The 20,581-nt window shown below is 42.4% G+C and overlaps 1 protein-coding gene across 1 annotated transcript; it reads left to right on the plus strand.

Annotated features, from left to right (window-relative positions):
- The first annotated feature begins 5,336 nt into the window (after window positions 1–5,336).
- TDRD6 (tudor domain containing 6) lies at window positions 5,337–19,765 on the plus strand. Its single transcript, XM_055330037.1, has 4 exons — window positions 5,337–11,373; window positions 13,149–13,273; window positions 14,810–14,899; window positions 18,894–19,765. Exons 1-4 carry the CDS (start codon window positions 5,337–5,339, stop codon window positions 18,915–18,917), a joined length of 6,276 nt encoding a protein of 2,091 aa, XP_055186012.1. The 3' UTR covers window positions 18,918–19,765.
- The last annotated feature ends 816 nt before the right edge of the window (window positions 19,766–20,581 follow it).

The following is a 20,581-nucleotide window of genomic DNA, read 5'->3' on the forward strand; positions in this document are numbered from 1 at the left end:
GCAGTGTTCTTGCTGTGCTCTCCACCTAACTCTCCTCCCATCACTACTACTCATTCACACTCATTTTGGGGTTAAAGCCTACTTGAATATCTAGAATGATCTCTGAAGACTTCCACATTTTCAGCACCTCTGTGCTCCTACTGCTTCCCCTACTGAGGATATGTGTCTGTATATATGGATTTATGCCTGCTTCTCCCATACAGAATGAACTGCTTGCAAGCATGGACCTTGTAATACACCTCTGTTTCCCTTAAAACTTCAAATAGAAGCCACTCAGAAGGTATTTGTTGCTATAGAGATTTTTCGGGGGTGGGGGGGTGGAGAGAGAAAAAACATTTATGCACACATGATAAAGTCATATGCTGTTTTTCTCCTACCTTCAAAATAATTATGTTGGGTCAGTAACACTTGATTTCATGAGATTCTTTACCATACTAACTGGTTAAGTGCATTTTCAAAATTTTGTGTGTGTTTAAACATATGGGATTACTGTAATGTTTAAGAAGTATTCAACAGTTTAATAGCTGTTCCATAAAAAAATCTAGGATAGGTTAATACAAAATATTTGGTTAGTTAATAATGTGACAAGTTTATCCTTCATTTTACAGTGTGTATGGAAATCACATCACTATTTTGGCCTTCATTGGTAGCATACAAATGCACATTTACCCACTCAAGTGTTTTATTATTTCTGAATTCTGAAGAATACATGATTATTTTTCTCTCCTCATACTTTACCCCCAACAGGCTGCTGTGATTGTCAACAGCAGCAGGAGCCACTTTGAAGGTTTGATAAAAGCAGATGAAGATGCTTAAAGATGTCTGTTTGCTGAAAATATCTGGTAACAAACAGGAATATATGTGAGTAAATATAGTGCATTATTCTGATTTTTAAAATAAATGTTTTAAAATGCCTGATTTTGTTTTGTCCTGGTATGCTTTTGTCCTGATGTATTTTTAGGGTAAAATGGTAATAACAAATTTAGAAATAATTTTTAAACTTTCATCTTTACTTTTCACAATTGAAATAAAACCTGTCTTAATTTAAATGTCAGATTTGAAAGACTTACATTAGCAAAAAGAGTGTTCATGCGTTGCCACTATAGTAAGTCCAGATCTGCTATTGATCCAATTCCCCTGTTTATACAGTTCTGCTGTGACTAAAAAGGATTGACAACTAATAGTTACAATGAAGGACATGCTCAGATTGAGGACAGAGGAAGAAAATAACGCTGGAATTCCTTGAAACACAAGAGAATCATTTTCCTCTTTTTTAATACCATATTCTACCTTGATTTCCAGAATACTACTCCCTCCTATTGCTTACTGTGTTTCAGTCTCTATTGGCCATTTCTTTGCTGCTTAGCACTTAAATTTTGGTTCTTTGGGGTTCTGTTCTTGGCCTTCATATCGATTTTCACTCTCTTTCTCTCTCTAGGAAGAGTCATGTAGCTCTATGACTTCAGCTACTAATATTAGGCTATTAATTCTCAAACATTCACCACTGCTCAATAAATGGTAGATGATGCCATTATCTGTGTTTCTGGCCCTTCCTTATTCTGTTCTCAGGCTTTAGTCATGTTTTCTCAGTTGCCAACTATATACCTCTACCAAGATGGCCACAGTCCTTGTGAGCTGACATTTCCTTTACATCAGTATTTTTTGTACAGATCCCTCCTCCTTGCCCTTTAAAATCTAGTCCTCCTTCAGGATTCTCTGTTGCACTACAAACTCACTAATGCAGCCAAGAAACTTCAGGGACATGCATGACTTATCATTGGTGTGTCTTTGTTTGTTTGTTTATTTATTGTTCAAAATACTTCAATCTATTTATAAAAAAAGATGACTACAGATCAATGTCTCTTAGGAGCATAGATGCAAAAATTCATGAGTGCTACTTCATACCCATTAGGATGGCTATTAACAACAACAACAATAACAACAGAAAACAAGTGTTGGTGAGAATGTGGAGAAATGGAACCCTTGGGTATTGCTGGTAAGAACGTAAAATTTTGCAGCTACCATACAAAAAAGTATAGGGGTTCCTCAAAAAATTAAACATGGCATCATCACATGACCCAGCAGTCCACTTCAAGGTCCATAGGCAAGGAACTGAAAGCAGAGAGTTGGACAGATTGTTGTAATACCAACGTCCACAGCAGCATTTTTCACAAAGTCAACAGATAGAAACCCAAATGTCTACAGACAGATGAATGTTAAATGGATAAGCAAAATGTATAGGTACACAATGAAATATTATTCTGCCTTAAAAAGCAACAGAATTCTGAGACATGCTACAATGTGGATAAATTTTAAAAACAACAGGCTTAGTGAAATAAGACAAACGCCAATGGACACATAGGGTCCCACTTATATAAGACAACTAGAATAAATTCACAGAAACAGAAAGTAGAATAGTGGTTATTATGGGCTAGAATAGGGAAGAATGAGAAGTCCATGTTTAATGAGTATAGAGTTTGGGATGATGGAAAAGTTCTAGAGATGGGTGGTGTGTGGTAGCAGGAGCTTAATCTCCATGTGCAGTGGTCTGATTTTTTTCAGTTCCCTGTCCAGCAGCAGAGCAATGTAGAGCAAGTAAAGCTACTTCCCCCAGACACAGAAAAAGTAGGATATTGAAAGTATCTGGGAGGATGGGAGGAGTGGGCTCTCAGCCCATCATGGCCAAGTGATATACCCCAATTATCCAGGAGTTTAGGCCCTGAGGCATGGAAGGAGGCTGGGGAACAAGTTCAATAGAAAACAAGTCATTTACTCTATCTACAACCTTCTGGTCTCCATAAGAGTCTGGTTATACTGCTTGAACTGAAATAGAGAACTGAAATCTCCATTATTCCAGGGGATGATCAAACAATTCCAGATGATAATAAGACCATTTTATAATGAACAGAATAGCTTCCTACCACCATAAATGACACAGTGCCAGATAATATACTTATTCTCTTGTTAAACATTTATTGCATGCTGACCAAAAGTCCAGCACTCTGCTAAGGCACTGAGAATATTATAGGAAAGGAGTTCTTGCCTTTGGGAAGTTCATACTCTGATATAAAAGAGAAATAGTAAACAATTGCATGACATGATAGATAAATGTCACACACACTAAATATAACAGAGGTATGTAAAAGGGAAGGGATAATCAGCTCCACCTGAGTGCGTAGTAGAGTCATAAGGAAGAGATATTTAAGCTAGATCTTGCTAGATGTTTTTAAGTTAAATGTTTATTATTCTTCCATCATGAATATAAAGCATTAATTAAAGAACATTTGGAAAATGAAACTGAATTTTCAAGGATAAGCTTATCAGGTAGAAATCCAACTTTTTAAAGAAATCAAATGATTCTTTTATTCACTCATTCAGCGAGTATTTATTGCTTCAGCCTGTTAGGTTTCAGGAATGCTCAAAGACAACTATCATTAAAAAGTGAGCAAAGGAAGGGCTCCTGGATGTCTCAGACCACAGGGCATGTGCCTCTTGATATGAGGGTCCTGAGTTCAAGCCCCATGACCTAGAGATTACTTTAATTGATAATAATAATAATAAACCTTAACAAGGGGGGAAAAGCACAGGAGCACCTTTGGCAGCATGAAACTGGGATAGATTGAAAATGTCGAGATTTACATTGTTAGGCCAGGATTATATTGAGCACTGTCTTGATGTTATCGACATTGCATTTGGTGATATTTCAAAATGTGAAGGAGCAACATGGGAAACTCCCACAAATGCGTCTGACCTTGCAAATGAACAAAGATCTACTCTAGACCTATCTCTGGGAGCTACTCTCACAGTTTGCCTGCACTTTCCCTTTCCGCTCCCTCTCACCTGGAGTCTTCTGTAGGTTACCTTAGTAAGATTTAGATGGGGAAACAGAACAAGAGTCCAGCCAAGAAGTCCTCTGCCATAGCAGATACAGCAAGAGTAGCAAGTCCTGTTTCTTCCATTCCTCTAGACCTTTTCTAAGTCCGGCTCTGTGCAAGCTCTGAGAGTAAAAGAGTAAATGCCTGCAAGGTTGGGAAGCCAGCGTTAGGTAAGCAAGCCAAAAAGCGGAGAAACTCAGACCGGTAAGTGCGGAGATTTAACAGTCTCCATGTACACTCATACTTTATTGTAACACAACAGTTCTCCATTCAAGTAAGCTCACGGGGACACGGAAGAGGGTCCGGAACTGCTGGTGGGGGAGGTGGGAGGGGTCACAACACTGCATGAGCACCGGCCCCTCCCCCACGCCCCAGGGGGTGCAAAGGGCACCCACAGGGCGCCTCTGAGAGTTTGGGCCCCAACACCCGGGCACGTGCTGCCGGCGCGTCAAGGTCTCCTCCCCGGTTCTCCCAAACCTCGCAGCGCACGGGGCACGCGGAGCTCGGTGGGGACTAGGGGGTTTGGCCCCCGGCGCCCCGCCCTCCAGGGAGGAAGGTGCTCGGAGAGGCAGGCGGGCCCCGCCCCGGCCCGGCCCCCAGCCACACCCGGGCCCCGCCCCCGCCCCGCCCCCGACCACACCCGAGCCCTGGCCCGGCCCCGCCCCAACCACACCCAGGCCCCGCCCCGCCCCCCAACCACACCCGGGCCCCGCCCCGCCCCCAACCACACCCAGGCCCCGCCCCGGCCCCGCCCCAACCACACCCAGGCCCCGCCCCGGCCCAACCACACCCGGGCCCCGCCCCGCCCCGCCCCCAACCACACCCAGGCCCCGCCCCGCCCCCAACCACACCCGGGCCCCGCCCCGCCCCCAACCACACCCAGGCCCCGCCCCGGCCCCGCCCCAACCACACCCAGGCCCCGCCCCGGCCCAACCACACCCAGGCCCCGCCCCGGCCCAACCACACCCGGGCCCCGCCCCGCCCCCAACCACACCCAGGCCCCGCCCCGCCCCCAACCACACCCGGGCCCCGCCCCGCCCCAACCACACCCGGGCCCCGGCCTGGCCCCGCCCCAACCACACCCAGGCCCCGCCCCGCCCCCAACCACACCCGGGCCCCGCCCCGCCCCAACCACACCCGGGCCCCGCCCCGCCCCCCAACCACACCCGGGCCCCGCCCCCGCCCCGGGCCCCGCGTGGCTCCCCGAACGGCCCTCGGAGGACCTTCCGCCAACCGGCAGGCGTCGCCCCCGCCCCGCGGCCCGGCTGCCCCCCGCTGCCCCCCGGAAGCGGCGCCCCGCGCGCTGCAAGTCCCTGCGCGGCGCGGCCGAGGGCGGTTGGTCCTGCCGCGGGTCCGAGGAGTCGGCGCGAGTCCCCGAGGCCCGGCGTCGAGCACATCGGCAGGGAGTGTTTCCCGGTCGGCCTGCGCCTGGAGCCCGGGGCCTGCGGGGGCGCCTCGGAGATGTGCTCCACGCCCGGGCTGCCCACGCCGGGGGCCTCGCTGGCCCTGCGGGTGTCGTTCGTGGACGTGCACCCCGAGGTGGTCCCGGTGCAGCTCTGGGGGCTGGTGGGCGAGCGGCGGGAGGAGTACGTGCGGCTGAGCCGGGAGATTCAGGAGGCGGCGGCCACGCGCGGCCCGTGGGCGCTGGGCGGCGCCTCGGCCTCGCCGGGCGAGCTGTGCCTGGTGCAGGTGGGGCTCCTGTGGCACCGCTGCCGCGTGGTCAGCCAGCACACGCAGGAGAGCCGCGTCTTCCTGCTGGACGAGGGCCGCACCGTGACGGCGGGCGCGGGCTCGCTGGCGCCGGGGCGCAGTGAGTTCTTCCACCTGCCCTCCGAGGTGCTGGGCTGCGTGCTGGCCGGCCTGGTGCCCGCCGGCGGGGGCGGGGGCGAGCCCCAGCACTGGCCGTCCAGGGCCGTGGACTTCCTCCGGAGCCTGCAGGGCAAGCAGGTGCACGGGCGGGTGCTGGACGTGCTGCTGCTCCATCGCCTGGTCCTTGTAGAAGTGCCCGCGCTGTTCCAGCAGATGCAGGAGCTCGGCCTGGCCCGGCAGGTGCCCCACAGCCTCTTCCGCTCGCTGCTCAAGCGCTACCTAACGGCGGCCTCTGCGGGCCTGGGCTGCGGGGCCCCCGTCCTGTCGCGAGCCCCTCCCAAGCAGGAGCAGCCCGGCCTGGATTACTTCTACCCGCAGCTGCAGCTGGGCGTCACGGAGCCGGTGGTGGTAACCCAGGTGTGCCACCCCCACCGCATCCACTGCCAGCTGCGGAGCCTCTCGCAGGAGATCCACCGCGTGTCCGAGAGCATGGCCCAGATTTACCGGGGCTCCACGGGGACGGGGGATGAGAACTGGACCAGTGCCACCCGGGAGGAGAGCCCAGACAAGCCTGGTTCTCCGTGTGCGTCCTGTGGGTTGGACGGACATTGGTACAGAGCGCTCTTGCTTGAGACTTTTCGGCCCCAGCGCTGTGCCCAGGTGCTCCATGTAGACTACGGAAGGAAGGAGCTGGTGAGTTGTAGCAGCCTCCGCTACTTGCTGCCTGAGTATTTTCGCATGCCCGTGGTGACCTACCCTTGTGCTTTGTATGGCCTCTGGGACGGTGGGAGAGGCTGGTCTCGGTCACAGGTCGGTGACCTGAAGGCACTGATCCTGGGCCAGGCAGTGAATGCAAAGATTGAATTTTTCTGTTCCTTCGAGCATGTTTATTATGTCACCCTGTACGGAGAAGATGGGATCAACCTGAATTGTGTATTCGGAGTCCAGTCCTGTTGCTTGGCTGACCGATTTCTTCAGAGCCAGGGAGTGGAGGAGGAGGGGGAGGAGGAAGAACAAGAGACGGCTCTTCAGTCGCCGTCGCCTTTGCAAGAAGCGGGTGAAGAGATTTCCCTCCCAGCCTTGCAATCGGTCAGGTTAAAGATAAACGCCTTCTATGACGCCCAGGTGGAGTTTGTTAAAAATCCTTCCGAGTTTTGGATTAGGTTGAGGAAACACAAAGGCACCTTCAGCAAGTTGATGAGAAGAATGTGCAGTTTCTATTCCTCAGCCAGTAAGCTGGATGGGGTAGTTTTGAAACCCGAGCCCGATGACCTTTGCTGTGTCAAATGGAAAGAAAACGGCTATTACCGGGCTATGGTCTCCAGGTTAGATGACAGGAGTGTCGATGTGTTCCTAGTCGACCGAGGCAGTTTGGAAAATGTGGGTTGGTATGACGTGAGGATGCTGCTTCCTCAGTTTAGGCGACTACCCATATTGGCTCTAAAGTGCACACTGGCAGATATTTGGCCTTTGGGGAAAACTTGGAGCCAGGAGGCAGTTTCCTTTTTTAAAAAGACTGTGCTCCACAAAGAATTAGTTATCCATGTCCTTGACAAGCAGGATAATCAATATGTTATTGAGATTCTTGATGAATCAAGAACAGGGGAAGAAAACATTAGTAAGGTAATGGCTCAAGCTGGGTATGCCAAGTATCAGGAATTTGAAACAAAGGAAACCATTTCCATAAGTGCCCCCTCTCCAGGGCATGTTTCAAACCATTTTATCTCTGCAGATAACAAAATATCTCTGGCCAAGAAGATAGAAGTAAAACAGAAAGCCAAGAGAGACCATAAAACTGCACCTGTTTCAGAAATTGCGACTAATACGGCAGTCATCACAGATACTCCAACTGGACTAGTTGTGCAGGATAAAGAGGAAAGACTATCTGTTCATTCTCCTCCTATACAGAATTTCTTGGACATGAAGCCAGGCTCCTCCTGTAAAGGAGAGCTGAAAGTTGGAAGTACCGTAGAAGTCAAAGTGTCTTATGTTGAAAACCCTGGCTACTTCTGGTGCCAACTGACCAGGGACATTCAAGACTTTAAAACTCTGATGTGCAACATCCAGGACTACTGCAAGAGTACAGCTACTCCTTACCAGGGGACCACCCCTGCTTGTTTGGCAAAACGAACAGTAAATGGAAAATGGTCTAGAGCCGTGATTAGTGGGTCACAATCTGCTGAGCATGTCAAAGTGATGTTTGTAGATTACGGAGACAAAGATACAGTATCTGTGAAGAGTATTTACTCAATTAGTGAAGAGTTTCTCAAGGTTAAGGCTCAGGCTTTTCGGTGTAGTCTTTATAATTTAATTCAGCCAACTGGTCAGAATCCTTTTGTGTGGGATGAAAAGGCCATACGAGCTTTTAGTGAATTTGTAGACAATGCATGGGAAGACAATCTCGAATTAAAGTGCACGATATTTGCTTTGGCTTCGGTACATGATGAAGAACTGTTTAATGTTGTGGATTTGCTAACACCCTTTCAGAGTGCATGCCATTTTTTGGTAGAAAAGCAACTCGCAAGAGCAGTTAAACTTGAGAAGCCTCTGGAGTCCTCTGTTCAGCTACATTCTTACTACTATTCCACACATGATATGAAAATTGGAACTGAAGAATTGGTGTATGTAACACATATTGATGACCCTTGGACATTTTATTGCCAGCTGGGAAGAAATGCAAGTATTTTAGAACAGTTGTCCTATAATATCACACAATTAAGTAAAGTTTTGCTGAATTTAAAAACATCTCCCTTGATCCCTGGAACCTTGTGCCTTGCCAAGTATACTGATGGAAACTGGTATAGGGGGATAATAACAGAAAAAGAACCAAATAAAGTCTTTTTTGTTGATTTTGGAAACATTTATGTGGTAACAAGCGATGATCTGCTTCCAATACCTGATGATGCATATGATGTCTTACTTTTGCCCATGCAAGCTGTTAAATGTTCATTGTCTGATATTCCTGATCGTATACCAGAAGAAATTACAACATGGTTTCAAGAGACTGTTTTAGATAAGTCATTGAAGGCTCTGGTTGTAGCAAAAGATCCAGATGGAAGACTAATTATAGAACTGTATGATGACAGTATTCAAATTAATGCTAATATTAATGAGAAGTTAGGACTACTTGGCTACAAAGGTGAGACAAGAAAAAAAGAAACTGAAGCACTCCTCACTGTCGCTGAAACTCTTGAAGTAAAAAAGGAAAATATGAGATCGTCACCTAAAGAGTATTTAAGTAAATCAGCAGAGAACAAATTGTGCAGTATGGAGATCTTGGGAGAATCCTACAAATCTAAGGTCAGCTCAGCATGTAAGGAAACCGAGCTTTTACGAAGTTCCACCAAGACAAGCTTAATCACTCAGTATCAGGACTCTAGGGAAAATAAGGGTCATCAAGTGTGTCCCTTAACAACAGAAAAGAAAGGAGAAAGCTTTGCTGAGCCACCTTCGAAAGCCACAAAACTAGAAGCCACTCTTTCAGAGAGAAACATAGAAGATTCATGTAACAAGGATTTGCCTCTAAAATTTTCAGAGTTTCCTCAGAAGGCTATAATGCCTGGCTTTAAAACAGCTGTGTATGTTTCTCATATAAATGACCTTTCAGACTTCTATGTTCAACTAACAGAAGATGAGGCTGAAATCACTCATCTTTCAGAGAGATTAAATGATGTTAGAGCAAGGCCAGAATATTATTCAGGTCCACCTTTGCAGAGAGAAGATGTAATATGTGCCATTTTTCCAGAAGACAACCTATGGTATCGTGCTGTGGTCAGAGAACAACAACCCAATGACCTTCTCTCTGTGCAGTTTATAGATTATGGCAATGTTTCTGTGGTTCATGCTAGTAACGTAGGTAAACTTGACCTTATTAATGCACTGTTACCAGGATTGTGCATTCACTGCTCCTTGAGGGGACTTCGGGTGCCTGAGATTTTAAAATGTAAGGAAATGATGAGGTACTTTTCCCAGAGGACAGATGAGGTTCAGATAAGATGTGAATTTGTGAAATTTCAAGACAAATGGGAAGTTATTCTTGCTGATGAACATGGGATCATAGCAGAAGATATGATTAGCAGATATGCTTTCTGTGAAAAATCTCAAGTGGGACTTTCTAATCAAATAATTAAAAGTACCTGTTCAAAGTCTGTCAAAAAAACCAACACTGACACTTCACTCTTTCTTAACTGGTATAAGCCAAAGATGAAGATGATAAGAGCTTATGCCACTGTGATAGATGGGCCTGAATATTTTTGGTGTCAGTTTGCCGATACTGAGAAACTTCAGTATTTAGAAGTAGAAGTACAGACTGCTGGAGAGCAGGTAACGGATTGGAGAAGTTGTGTCCCATGCCCTCATATTGGAGATCCTTGCATAGTGAGATATAGAGAAGATGGGCATTATTATCGGGCACTTATCACCAGTATTTGTGACGATTATCTCGTATCCGTCAGACTTGTAGACTTTGGAAACGTCGAAGACTGTGTGGACCCCAAAGCACTCTGGAACATCCCTTCTGAACTTTTGGTGGTTCCCATGCAAGCCTTTCCATGTTGCCTCTCAGGATTCAATATTTCAGAAGGTGTGTGCCCTCAAGAGGGAAATGACTACTTTTATGAAATAGTGACAGAAGATGTGTTGGAGATAACAATATTAGAGATCAAAAGGGATGTTTGTAACATCCCTTTAGCAATTGTTGACTTGAAAAGCAAAGGCAAAAGTATTAATGAGAAAATGAAGAAATATTCTAAGATTGGTGTTAGTGATCTGCCCTATGAAAAGAAATGCCCAGAGATAAAGGGAGCCCTTGGGTCCCTCAGTCCTGAGGCTGGACTTAAGAAACCAAGTAGTAAAGCTGGACAAGAGAAAACTCTCTCTGTGGAACCACAGACAGATGATGAAAGAGTTGCAAAAGACTTCAACATTATTGAAACCAAACCAAGTAAATTCTATAACCCTGACATTGGTGACATTTTTGAAGCTTTTGAAAACGCATGCAAAGATAATATTGGTCCTGACGTACTAGAAAGCAAAATAGAGTGCCATTTGGTTGACAAAGCAAAGTTTGATGATAAATACCTCATGGCAGGATTTAATGTGTTATTACCGCAGGCTAGTGAAACAAAGGAGATATTAGAACTAAACTCACTTGAGGTGCCCCTTTATCCTGATGAGGAATCAAAAGAGTTCCTGGAACTGGAATCCATTGAGTTGCAGCATTCTTTTGTCGGGGATGAAGAGAAAGAAGAGCTAGGCCTGGTGCCTCCAATTGTGCCGCTCCCCCAGGGCTGTGACATCGAAGCCACCCTGCAGCCATTTCCAGTGCAGCTTCCCCTCAGCTGTGAATCTGAGAAACAGCCAGAACTAGAATTACCCACAGCCCAGCTGTGTCTAGATGACAAAATAAACCCTTTGTCTCTAAGAGTTGGTCAGAAAGCCCAAGAATCCACATGTGCTGAAGACACAGGAAAGTCAAGTTGTGTAGAATGTTTCGAGGACCAGCATAGGTTATCATTCCATCTACATGGAAAGAATCATGATCCCAACCTGCAGATTGAGATGAATATATATAAAGAAGAATTTACAGTTTATAAAAACAGAGATGCCATCTCATCATTGACTCTGTTCTCTGAAGAAGAATCCAGAGATGGAAGGAAGAACCATGATGCTTTACAAGTTCATATCTCAGGTATGTGATTTCTTTTACTTTATTTAACTCAGTGTCTGAAAAGTATGTATTTGTCTTAAAGATAATGATTTTTTTGTCCTATTTTTTTAATTAATTTTTTTTGGGAAAAGATTAGAAACTGATACGAGAATCAGATTTCGTGAAGGGCATCTTAGAAGTGGGGAGATTAAGGTGTGAAGTCAGTGTAGAATCATGGTGGATGAAATGCTGAATTATTAATATCATGTTTAGACGTAGAATGCTTAAAATCAGTGTCTCCAAAAAGTAATTATGCTTAAAATGTAAACACATAATCCTTAAAATCAAGAGGTTATGTTTTTTTTTGGTAAGTATTAAAAAAAACAGTGTTCCTTTGCAAAGCACTACTTTGGCATGAATTGATGATAGGAATCACTTTTGCTGTTTTCAAATTTAACTTTTTTTATGAAGATACCTTGCTATTGATTTAGAAACCCCTAAACAAACACTAGATTTAGGGAGCGTGTGTTAACCAAACAGGGGAACAGCCGTGAGTAGATCCTGGAGAATATTTATTGTCATTAACTTTTTTATAAATTGGGATCCCTGGGTGGCGCAGCGGTTTGGCGCCTGCCTTTGGCCCAGGGCGCGATCCTGGAGACCCGGGATCGAATCCCACATCGGGCTCCCAGTGCATGGAGCCTGCTTCTCCCTCTGCCTGTGTCTCTGCTTCTCTCTCTCTCATTCTATGTGACTATCTTAAATAAATAAAAATTTAAAAAAAAAAGATGAAAAAAAAACTTTTTTATAAATTATATTCACTGTTATTTTCTTGGCTTAATAAGATGTAAAAGTTACATGAAATGGCTAACTTTTAGGGTTTCTTAACTACTCAGTGTTAGACTTTTTATAAGTCAGTTTTTATGTTGTTCAATTTGAGCCATCATACAAAAGAGAGAAAACAATAGTCTAGGGAGAATGAAAATCACCATAATTCTACTATTGGTAAAGCTGCAGTGCACTTGCTTCTATTGTCTTTCACCCTGTGTATGTCTATACATACGGTTTTAAAAACTAAATAGAAATCATAGTGTTGAATCTTGCATTTTAATCCCTTAAATATGACTTTCAAAATATTTAAATTCTGTGGATATACTGTATTTATTTAAGCATTACCCTAGATTTTTAGTCCTCATTGCCACATTTTTAATAATGAGTAATAGCTTTGTGATACAAATGCTTGCTAGGGTGCCTGGGTGGCTCAGTCAGTTAAGCATCTGCCTTCTGCTCAGGTCATGATCCCAAGACATTAGGATCCCTTCCGTATCAGGCTCCCTGCTCAGTGGGGAGTCTGCCTCTCCTCCCTCTGTTCCCCCCCGCCCCTGCTTTCTCACTCTCTCTCTCTCTCAAATAAATAAATTAATTAAATATTTAGAAAAAAGAAAAGAATGTTTGATAACTTGTAATATGTTGCTTTGCTAAAGAAATGGCTGTTGTAACCGTTGACCATACCACCTGTGCAACAATCACCTGCTTTTAAGAGTAAGTTTCAAAGTCAGGAATCAGATTTATATCCTTAAAAAAGAGATCACATCATGGTGGTATTTTTTTTTTTTTTGAAGAAAGCAGTAAAAGATTTTATTGGGAAGGGGCACTGGAAGAATTTAAAATAAAATCCAGGAAAAGGGATAGACTCAGACCATACGTCATGTTGATTATATAGAAATAGTTAAGTGCAGATTAAGAAAATGCTTTGCTTGAGTGCTTAACATTAAGGGACTAAGAGGTATGCATTGAGTCTTTATTCAATTTGGCAGCTCAACCAGAGAACACCTACACTCTGAAAGGATTTACTGTTGGATCCAAATGTGTTGTGTGGTCAAGTCTAAGAAACACATGGTCCAAATGTGAGATTCTGGAAATTGCTGAAGAAGGCACAAGAGTAAGTGAAGGGGAAGCACTTTATCTCAAAATGTACTTAGAAACTGTTAAGGAAACTTTACCAAACTCTGCCAGACTAGAAAATGCAATTGAATAGACGTTTACTGGATCATTCCCCCTGATAATTTGGTACACTGCAAAAATCATTTCAGAGTTCATGTATCAGCATCCTAGCAAGAAGCCATCTTAGGCTCTTTCATCTCCCTTGCCTCTGAAATCTGATCAGTCACCAGATTCTACACTTTCCACTTCTTAACTCTTACTTAAACCTTTTTATACCCAATGCCACTGCTTGGTTTTAAGTACAAGTTTTACAAGTAGATTACTCTATTACCCTTCTATTTGATTTACTTCTAGTCTTCCTTCAATTGATTCTCTATACCACCAGTGTGAAGTTTGTCAAATACAAATCTAACTAGGACATGCCTGTATGTAAAACTCCCTGGGGATTTCCAGCTGATTTTGTTTCTCCTGTGATCTGAAAACCACCTGTATCAGACTCACCTGGTGTGTTTCTTAAATTGTGGATACCTAGACCTTGCCCTCGCTGGCTGATTCAGTTTCTGGGGGTAGGACCAGGAATGTGCATTCTTATACTACTAAAATTTGAGAATGACTAGTCTAGGATAGAAGAATGTTAAGCTCATTAACATAGGTCCATAGTCCTCTAGAGGACCTGAGAGTCCTCTAGGGTTGAGTGTCCATATTCTTCTCCAGCTTTATGTTTTGTACCTTGTATTAGATGGACATCAGACTGCTTGATTTCTCCTGTGTATTCCATTCCACTTGGCTCCTTCGATATATTTAATAATGCAGTTCTATTCACTTGTATTTTATTCCCCTCCCACACTGGTTAATTTTCACTTACTTTTGAAAGATTTTCATTGCAACTTCATTTTCATTTTGTGCTGCCTCTTCCAGGAAGCATACACTAGCCTTATTTTCTAAATCTCTGCATCGCTTCACCTTCCCCCTCCCACCCAAACAAACAAACAAACAAAGAAAACAAAAGCCAAGAAACCTTGGCTTGATTTCTATTTATATTGCTATTTCTCTTGCTGCAGAAGTCTGTACATTGTACTGTAATGATCTGCTCATGGGCCTGTTTCTCCACAAAATTTGGAACTTCTCGAGATACCATTTTTTTTAAATTTTTATTTATTTATGATAGTCACACACAGAGAGAGAGAGAGGCAGAGACACAGGCAGAGGGAGAAGCAGGCTCCATGCACTGGGAGCCCGACGTGGGATTCGAGCCCGGGTCTCCAGGATCGTGCCCTGGGCCAAAGGCAGGCGCCAAACTGCTGCCCCACCCAGGGATCTCTCGAGATACCATTTTTAACTAACTTTGCTCTCTAGGCATAGGTATACAATATGTTGAGTGGAAATTCTGTTGAGTTGAAACATAAAATTGAATTTTAATAAAATTATTTTCATTGCCTTTGAGGTATTTTATTTGAAAATTGCTATGGTCCATAAATCAGTTAGAGTTTTTGGAAACTACCATTTTTTATTAACTTTTTTTTTTCTCTTGCAGGTTTTAAACTTTTCAAATGGTATGGAGGAGATAGTGAAGCCTGAGAATGTCTGGAATGGTATACCCAAATTGGATAAGAGTCCATCTCAGGTATGGAATTATATATACTAACTAATGAGAGCACTATCTTTCACTTTGAAAGGTGACTTAAACCATTTCCAAAGCCCTTGTGTTTCAGAATATTAAAGAAAAAAACCACTAATATTGGGATAACAATAATGAAAAACAGAACAAAATCAGTGATTCTGGACTTTATGCCAAGTATCCTTTTGGGCGAACTAGTTATTAATGTTTTACTCTTTGATTTTTTGGAGAGATTTCAAAAAGAAGAGAAAGAAATTGGTGTCTGAGACCTTTATAAAATATGTTTGATGTAGAAAATCTGGAAAAATGGCAAAGAAGGAGAAAGTATCACCTGTAATACATCCATCCAAGACAAAGAGATTGATCAGTTTTGTTTTCTTTCATATTTTTTTCTGTTTATATGGAATATAAGTATACCGTCTATGTATTTTGAGCATAATTGATTTCATTCTGCATATAGTTTTATATTCTGTGTTCTTCACTTAAAATTATAGGATGGGCAATTGCCTATGCCATTAAAATGTCTGGGCATTTGAGTTTATTCTGTTTGGAGTTTGTTGAACTTCTTTAAAATCTCTAATAGTTCTAATACCTGGTCATCTCAGGGCTTGCCATTGAATGATTGCCTTGAAAAATAATGAACTTTTCCTGGTTCTTTGTATGTTGACTAATTTTAGATTCTGTCCTGAATGTTTTAAATATTATGTTTTAAAACTTTTGATCCTGTTAAAATCTAGAAAATGTTGAAGTTTTTGTTTTAGCAGGTGATCAATTGCTAGGTTCACACCACAAGTTCTGTCTCCTTTTATGTTTGTTAGTTCCGGTGTCAGTTTACTTTTTTTTTTTTTTTTAAGATTTTTATTTATTTAAGAGAGAGAGAGAGAGACAACACATGAGGTGGTGGGGAGGGGCAGCGGGAGAAGCAGACCCCATGCTAAGCAAGGAGCCTGACACGGGGCTGGATCTCAGGACCCTGAGATCAGGACCTGAGCTGAAGGCAGCCACTTAACCAACTGAGCAACCCAGGCATCCCTCAGTTTACTTTTTGGAGCCGTTGCTATGGTGTTTGGTGCCCAGAGCATAAGCCACTCAGGGACTTAGGTAGCAGTTTATACAGCAGTTCAGGTATTAAAGACTTTGCTTTGCTTAGTTGGTTCTCTTCTGCATATGCATAGCTCAGGGCTGACCTTGGGATTTCTGTCAGTTCATATGTAGTATTAGGGGTTCACATCATCCAATTCCTTTTCTCTCTGAGATTGCCTCCACACTTTCTAGCCTCAAGAGTCCTCTTCATTTGCTTCTCTAGACTGATCATGTCTCTCCTCCCAAGGTTTCTCTGGGCCTGCCTCTGGAGTGTAGCAGACAAAGAAACAAGAGAGAAAATAATAACCCCCCACCCCAACCCTGCTCTTTCAGGTGTCAGAGGGCCCTTTTCCCAGTTGCACTGGCCAGAGTCATCTCTCAGATTTTCATACGCCTGTCCTACAACGGCTGTCCCCAGGCAGCAAGTGGGGCTGCTCTCGGGACAGAGCCAGAAGGGAAAAACAAAAGACAGTGAAAGAGATTTCCCACCGATTCCACTCTCTAAGTATTCAGGGGCTTTTCCCCCCAATCTGTTGGCTAGAAAAAAGGTATTTCTCTAAGAGTTTTGCTGTTTTCCCCAGCTGGGCAGCTATGACTTGGTCTAGGCTCAGGACAAAACTAGGAGACAAAGAAAGAAAAAGTAAGAAAGAAAAAAAACCAAACCTGTGAATCTCATCACTGTTATATGAGTCATTATTCCGTTTTTTGTTATTGTTGTTGTTTTGTTTTGTTTTTTACTTCGGCCCTCAATCTGCCTGTACCTATTTACTTTTCAGGGTCCACAGATAGTGTTGCTTTTTGTATTCTTTCCAGAATTTTTAGTTGTAATCGGTGTCACAAAGAGGCCATAGTTGTCTTACCCTGCCTTGGCTGCAACCAGAAGGGCATAGTTGCATAATATTATATGACAGGAATGGTCAGTCACTTGTTGAACCATTTCTTCTAGTGGTGTGCATTGAGGTCATTTGAAATATTCCACTATGAATCATTGGACATCTCTCTCTGCCTTCTTATATTCCATGTTTTTGTTTACTTGTCAAAAATAACAACTTGCTTCATTTATGTTGCAGTAGTATTTACTAAAACTTTCTTTTACATTCTGATCTTTTCCATTCATTAATTTTCAAGAATCCACACCCAAATGCATAGATACAGACAAGATTCTATTTGGATAAACTACCCTATACCTTCAAAGTAGAAGAGAACCGTTCAAGACAACTTAAAGTGTTCATGAAACAGTAGACATATCTCTGACTTTACATCAGTTAGCAAATAGAGACTGCTTATGAATGAGTAAGGCTTTTCTTTTTAAAATTCAGTCATTGAAGAGACTGAAATTGATGTTTGAAATGATGCTTTCCTCAAATTCAAAGAAACTCTTACATATGAGTCTACAAATGAGCTGGTTTTGCTTAAAGAGTGGATATTGTAAGGTATGAGGTTAGGCATAACTTCTTTGGTGATATGTCAAGGCATTGTGATCTGGAAGTCTTTCTGATTACATTCTTTTAAGATTTTTTTTTCCATTGGAGCGATTTCATTTCACTGTAAGAATGTGTCTCATGAATTCCTTTATGTATAGACCTCATGCATGCACACAATGCTGTTACTTGCTGAAAGAAATATAGGAGTAATATCCCTCTTCATTAAGTCTTTAATAAAGGGTCTGTGGCTTACCATGGATAATGTTTTCAGATAGTGGCCCTTTGAAAAAGGTACCAGACACACCAGAGTTGTGGGGTTTGGGAGCTAAAAATTAGAAGAGGGTACTTTATTCTGTGTGGGATACTCCAGTAGAGATATTCCGGAGAAATGAGTATTAGAAGGATTAGAAAATGTACTCGAGTGATTCTTCATGATAAAATCAGATTGTCATACTTTTTAAAAGGAGACGTTTTTCATTTTTACCATCTTTCTGGTTTATCTCTGGTTTGCTTTCTGATTTTTATAATTTTGTGTCTATAACAAAGAATTGGTAGTAATCCAAAGGTTCCTTTTGTTAGAATATATTCCAAACAGTGGGAAAAGATCTTTACTTCATGTCATTGGATGATACTACAACTGAAGGTAACTTGTGTTTTTAAAAGAAAATAACTTTATCACCAGTTTGCTAAGTCTGAAAAATACCATTATCCTGAATCCTCAAAAAAATTGTTTATCAGTTTCCTTGGATGTTAGTAGTAGGAAAAAAATAAACAAAACATCTCTTTGTTAAAAGTGTTAAATATGCTTCTAGAGATATAACTAAGAAGAGGATTTCTTGAAATATCATAAGAAAGCTTATTTGTTGACTGAAACCATCTTGAAAATTACATTGTGAATTTGATAAATTTATATTTTCAAAGGACTTTAAAGAATTTTCTCAGTGTTGATTAGCTCATATATTCAAATGATCTTTGTATATATTAAAAAATGATCTCTTGGACTTTCTGGATTTTTAGTTTTATCTCATGACAGGATTCAATTTATTTGAAGTTAACTGGTTATTGTGTGATCTTGTTCATAAGTAGCACACTGGTTCTTAGAACTGAGGTACATTGAGAATGAAATCAGCTCAGGGTAGCTATCATAGTTGAAAAATACATGCTAATGAAAGAGAACAAAGGACTTACTTGGTTATCAGCTTGGCTAACATCATTCTAGCAAAATATAAAATATGCCAATTTTATACTGTGCCAAATTTATACTATTTTAGATTTGATATTTGATAATAGGTAGAGTGTGAGAACCAAAATACTAAATGAAAGAAAAAACAATCTCTGAAGGACTATTTCTCCGAAGAATAATTCTCACCATTTTGAGAGGACCTTAGATTTGTTGTGGTAGTACTTATCAAGTGAATAACTTTCTCATTTTTCTTTCTTTCTCAACTCGAGGTTTCTCTCTCTCTCTCTCTCTCTCTCTGTTTGTTTTCCAGAAAAAGAGTCTGGAAGTGATATAGATTTAACGCTGGATCCATAGATGTGGCCATTCAGAAGCTGCTCTTAAACTAGTGGCATTTCACCCAGGCCGACAGAGCATTTGAGCAAATTGAGAGCATGTGATCAGAAGAAGCTGTCATTTTTGAAAACTTTGATATGTGTTCAAAACAAAATAGATCTCAGGGTGACCAGGCAGTGTATTTAGTGGTGTTGCTGTATATATGGACCTAGGATCCTTTTTCTCCCTTTAAATGTGTTATATTCCTAATCAGTTAGGAGGATTTTGCTAGACAGTTTGCTAACACATTACTCAAATTTCAAAAAAACAAAAAACAAAAAAAAAACCAAAAAAACCAAAAAAACCTTGTTTTTGTTTCTTTTGAATATAGTGTTTAAATTAAAATTATAGGTTTATTATATTTAATATACAAGAATATTATATGATCCTACTTAGGGGAATGGCTTTGTTAGCAGTAACTCCTTCAGATTTTTGTTTTGGAAGCTTTGCCTTGTCTGTCTAGTTAAACATTTGACTAATATTCTGTTTGATTTGGGAAGTATTTCATATGACACAAGATTTTAATAAAGTTTCTCCTGAAAGGCGTGGTGGTTTCATTTTATTAAAAAGGAAATGTGATTCTGGAACATCTGTGGTTCTGGGTTATCTGTAGTAATGGAATCACAGTTTTAGAAATGGGGGAAACAGTAATCATCAATATTAGCCCTTATATATCAGTCCCTCAACTGATGCTTTAAATGCATTTCTCATTTAATTCTCAACCCCAGGGGGGCATATCAATGTTAGCCATATTGTATAGGTGAGAAAAGTGAAGCTGTTTAGAGAAGTTACCTAACTTCTTTAGGTCAAAGAGCTGGAGGGTCTGAGAGACCTAACTTCAAAGTGCATGCTGTTAAAACATGGTTTTGCATAAGTGGCGGTACAGATCCTAGCTGCGGGACACCTCCTAGCTGTACATTGCTAACAGGACATGTGACCTGGACAGGTTAATCAGGGTCTCTGAGACTTGATCTTCCTCATCTGTCAAATGGGGATAATAAAACCTTTCTCAAAGTGCTTTTAAGATTGGAAGTAGTATTCCCCTCCCTGAAAGACAATGTGTGCACTGGGCCCACATTTTAAAAACTTTAACTCATTGAGTCTTTTCAGTGGATATTTTCTCCTTTAGCATCTGCACGTACCACCGACAAAGGATTTTAAAAAGATATACTGAATGGGACATCAAGTACAATTGGAAAGGTTATCCTTTTTTTTTTTTTTAATGAGAGAGAGAGAGAGAGAGAGAGGCAGAGACACAGGCAGAGGGAGAAGCAGGCTCCATGCAGGGAGCCCGATGTGGGACTCGATCCCGGATCTCCAGGATCAGGCCCTGGGCTGAAGGCGGCACTAAACTGCTGAGCCACCCAGGGATCCCCAGGGTTATCCATTTCTAAAACAAGTGAGGAGGTTTGCTACATGAAGGCAGGGGAAAGATGTATGTCTATGAAACATCAGCCCCCAAAGCCTGATGGGGCAAAAGAACTAAAGACATTGAAAGGTGGGTGTAATTTCAATAAATAGAAAGGAAAGGGTTTTGCAGTAAACAGAGTCGAGGTAGAAAGCACATTGCTTGTTCCTGGAATAAGAATAAAAAAAGAATAGATAAGTTTGGTTCATCCCTGTAGG

This window comes from Nyctereutes procyonoides, unplaced genomic scaffold (assembly GCF_905146905.1).
Source record: "Nyctereutes procyonoides isolate TBG_1078 unplaced genomic scaffold, NYPRO_anot_genome, whole genome shotgun sequence".
NCBI classification, from domain to species: domain Eukaryota; kingdom Metazoa; phylum Chordata; class Mammalia; order Carnivora; family Canidae; genus Nyctereutes; species Nyctereutes procyonoides.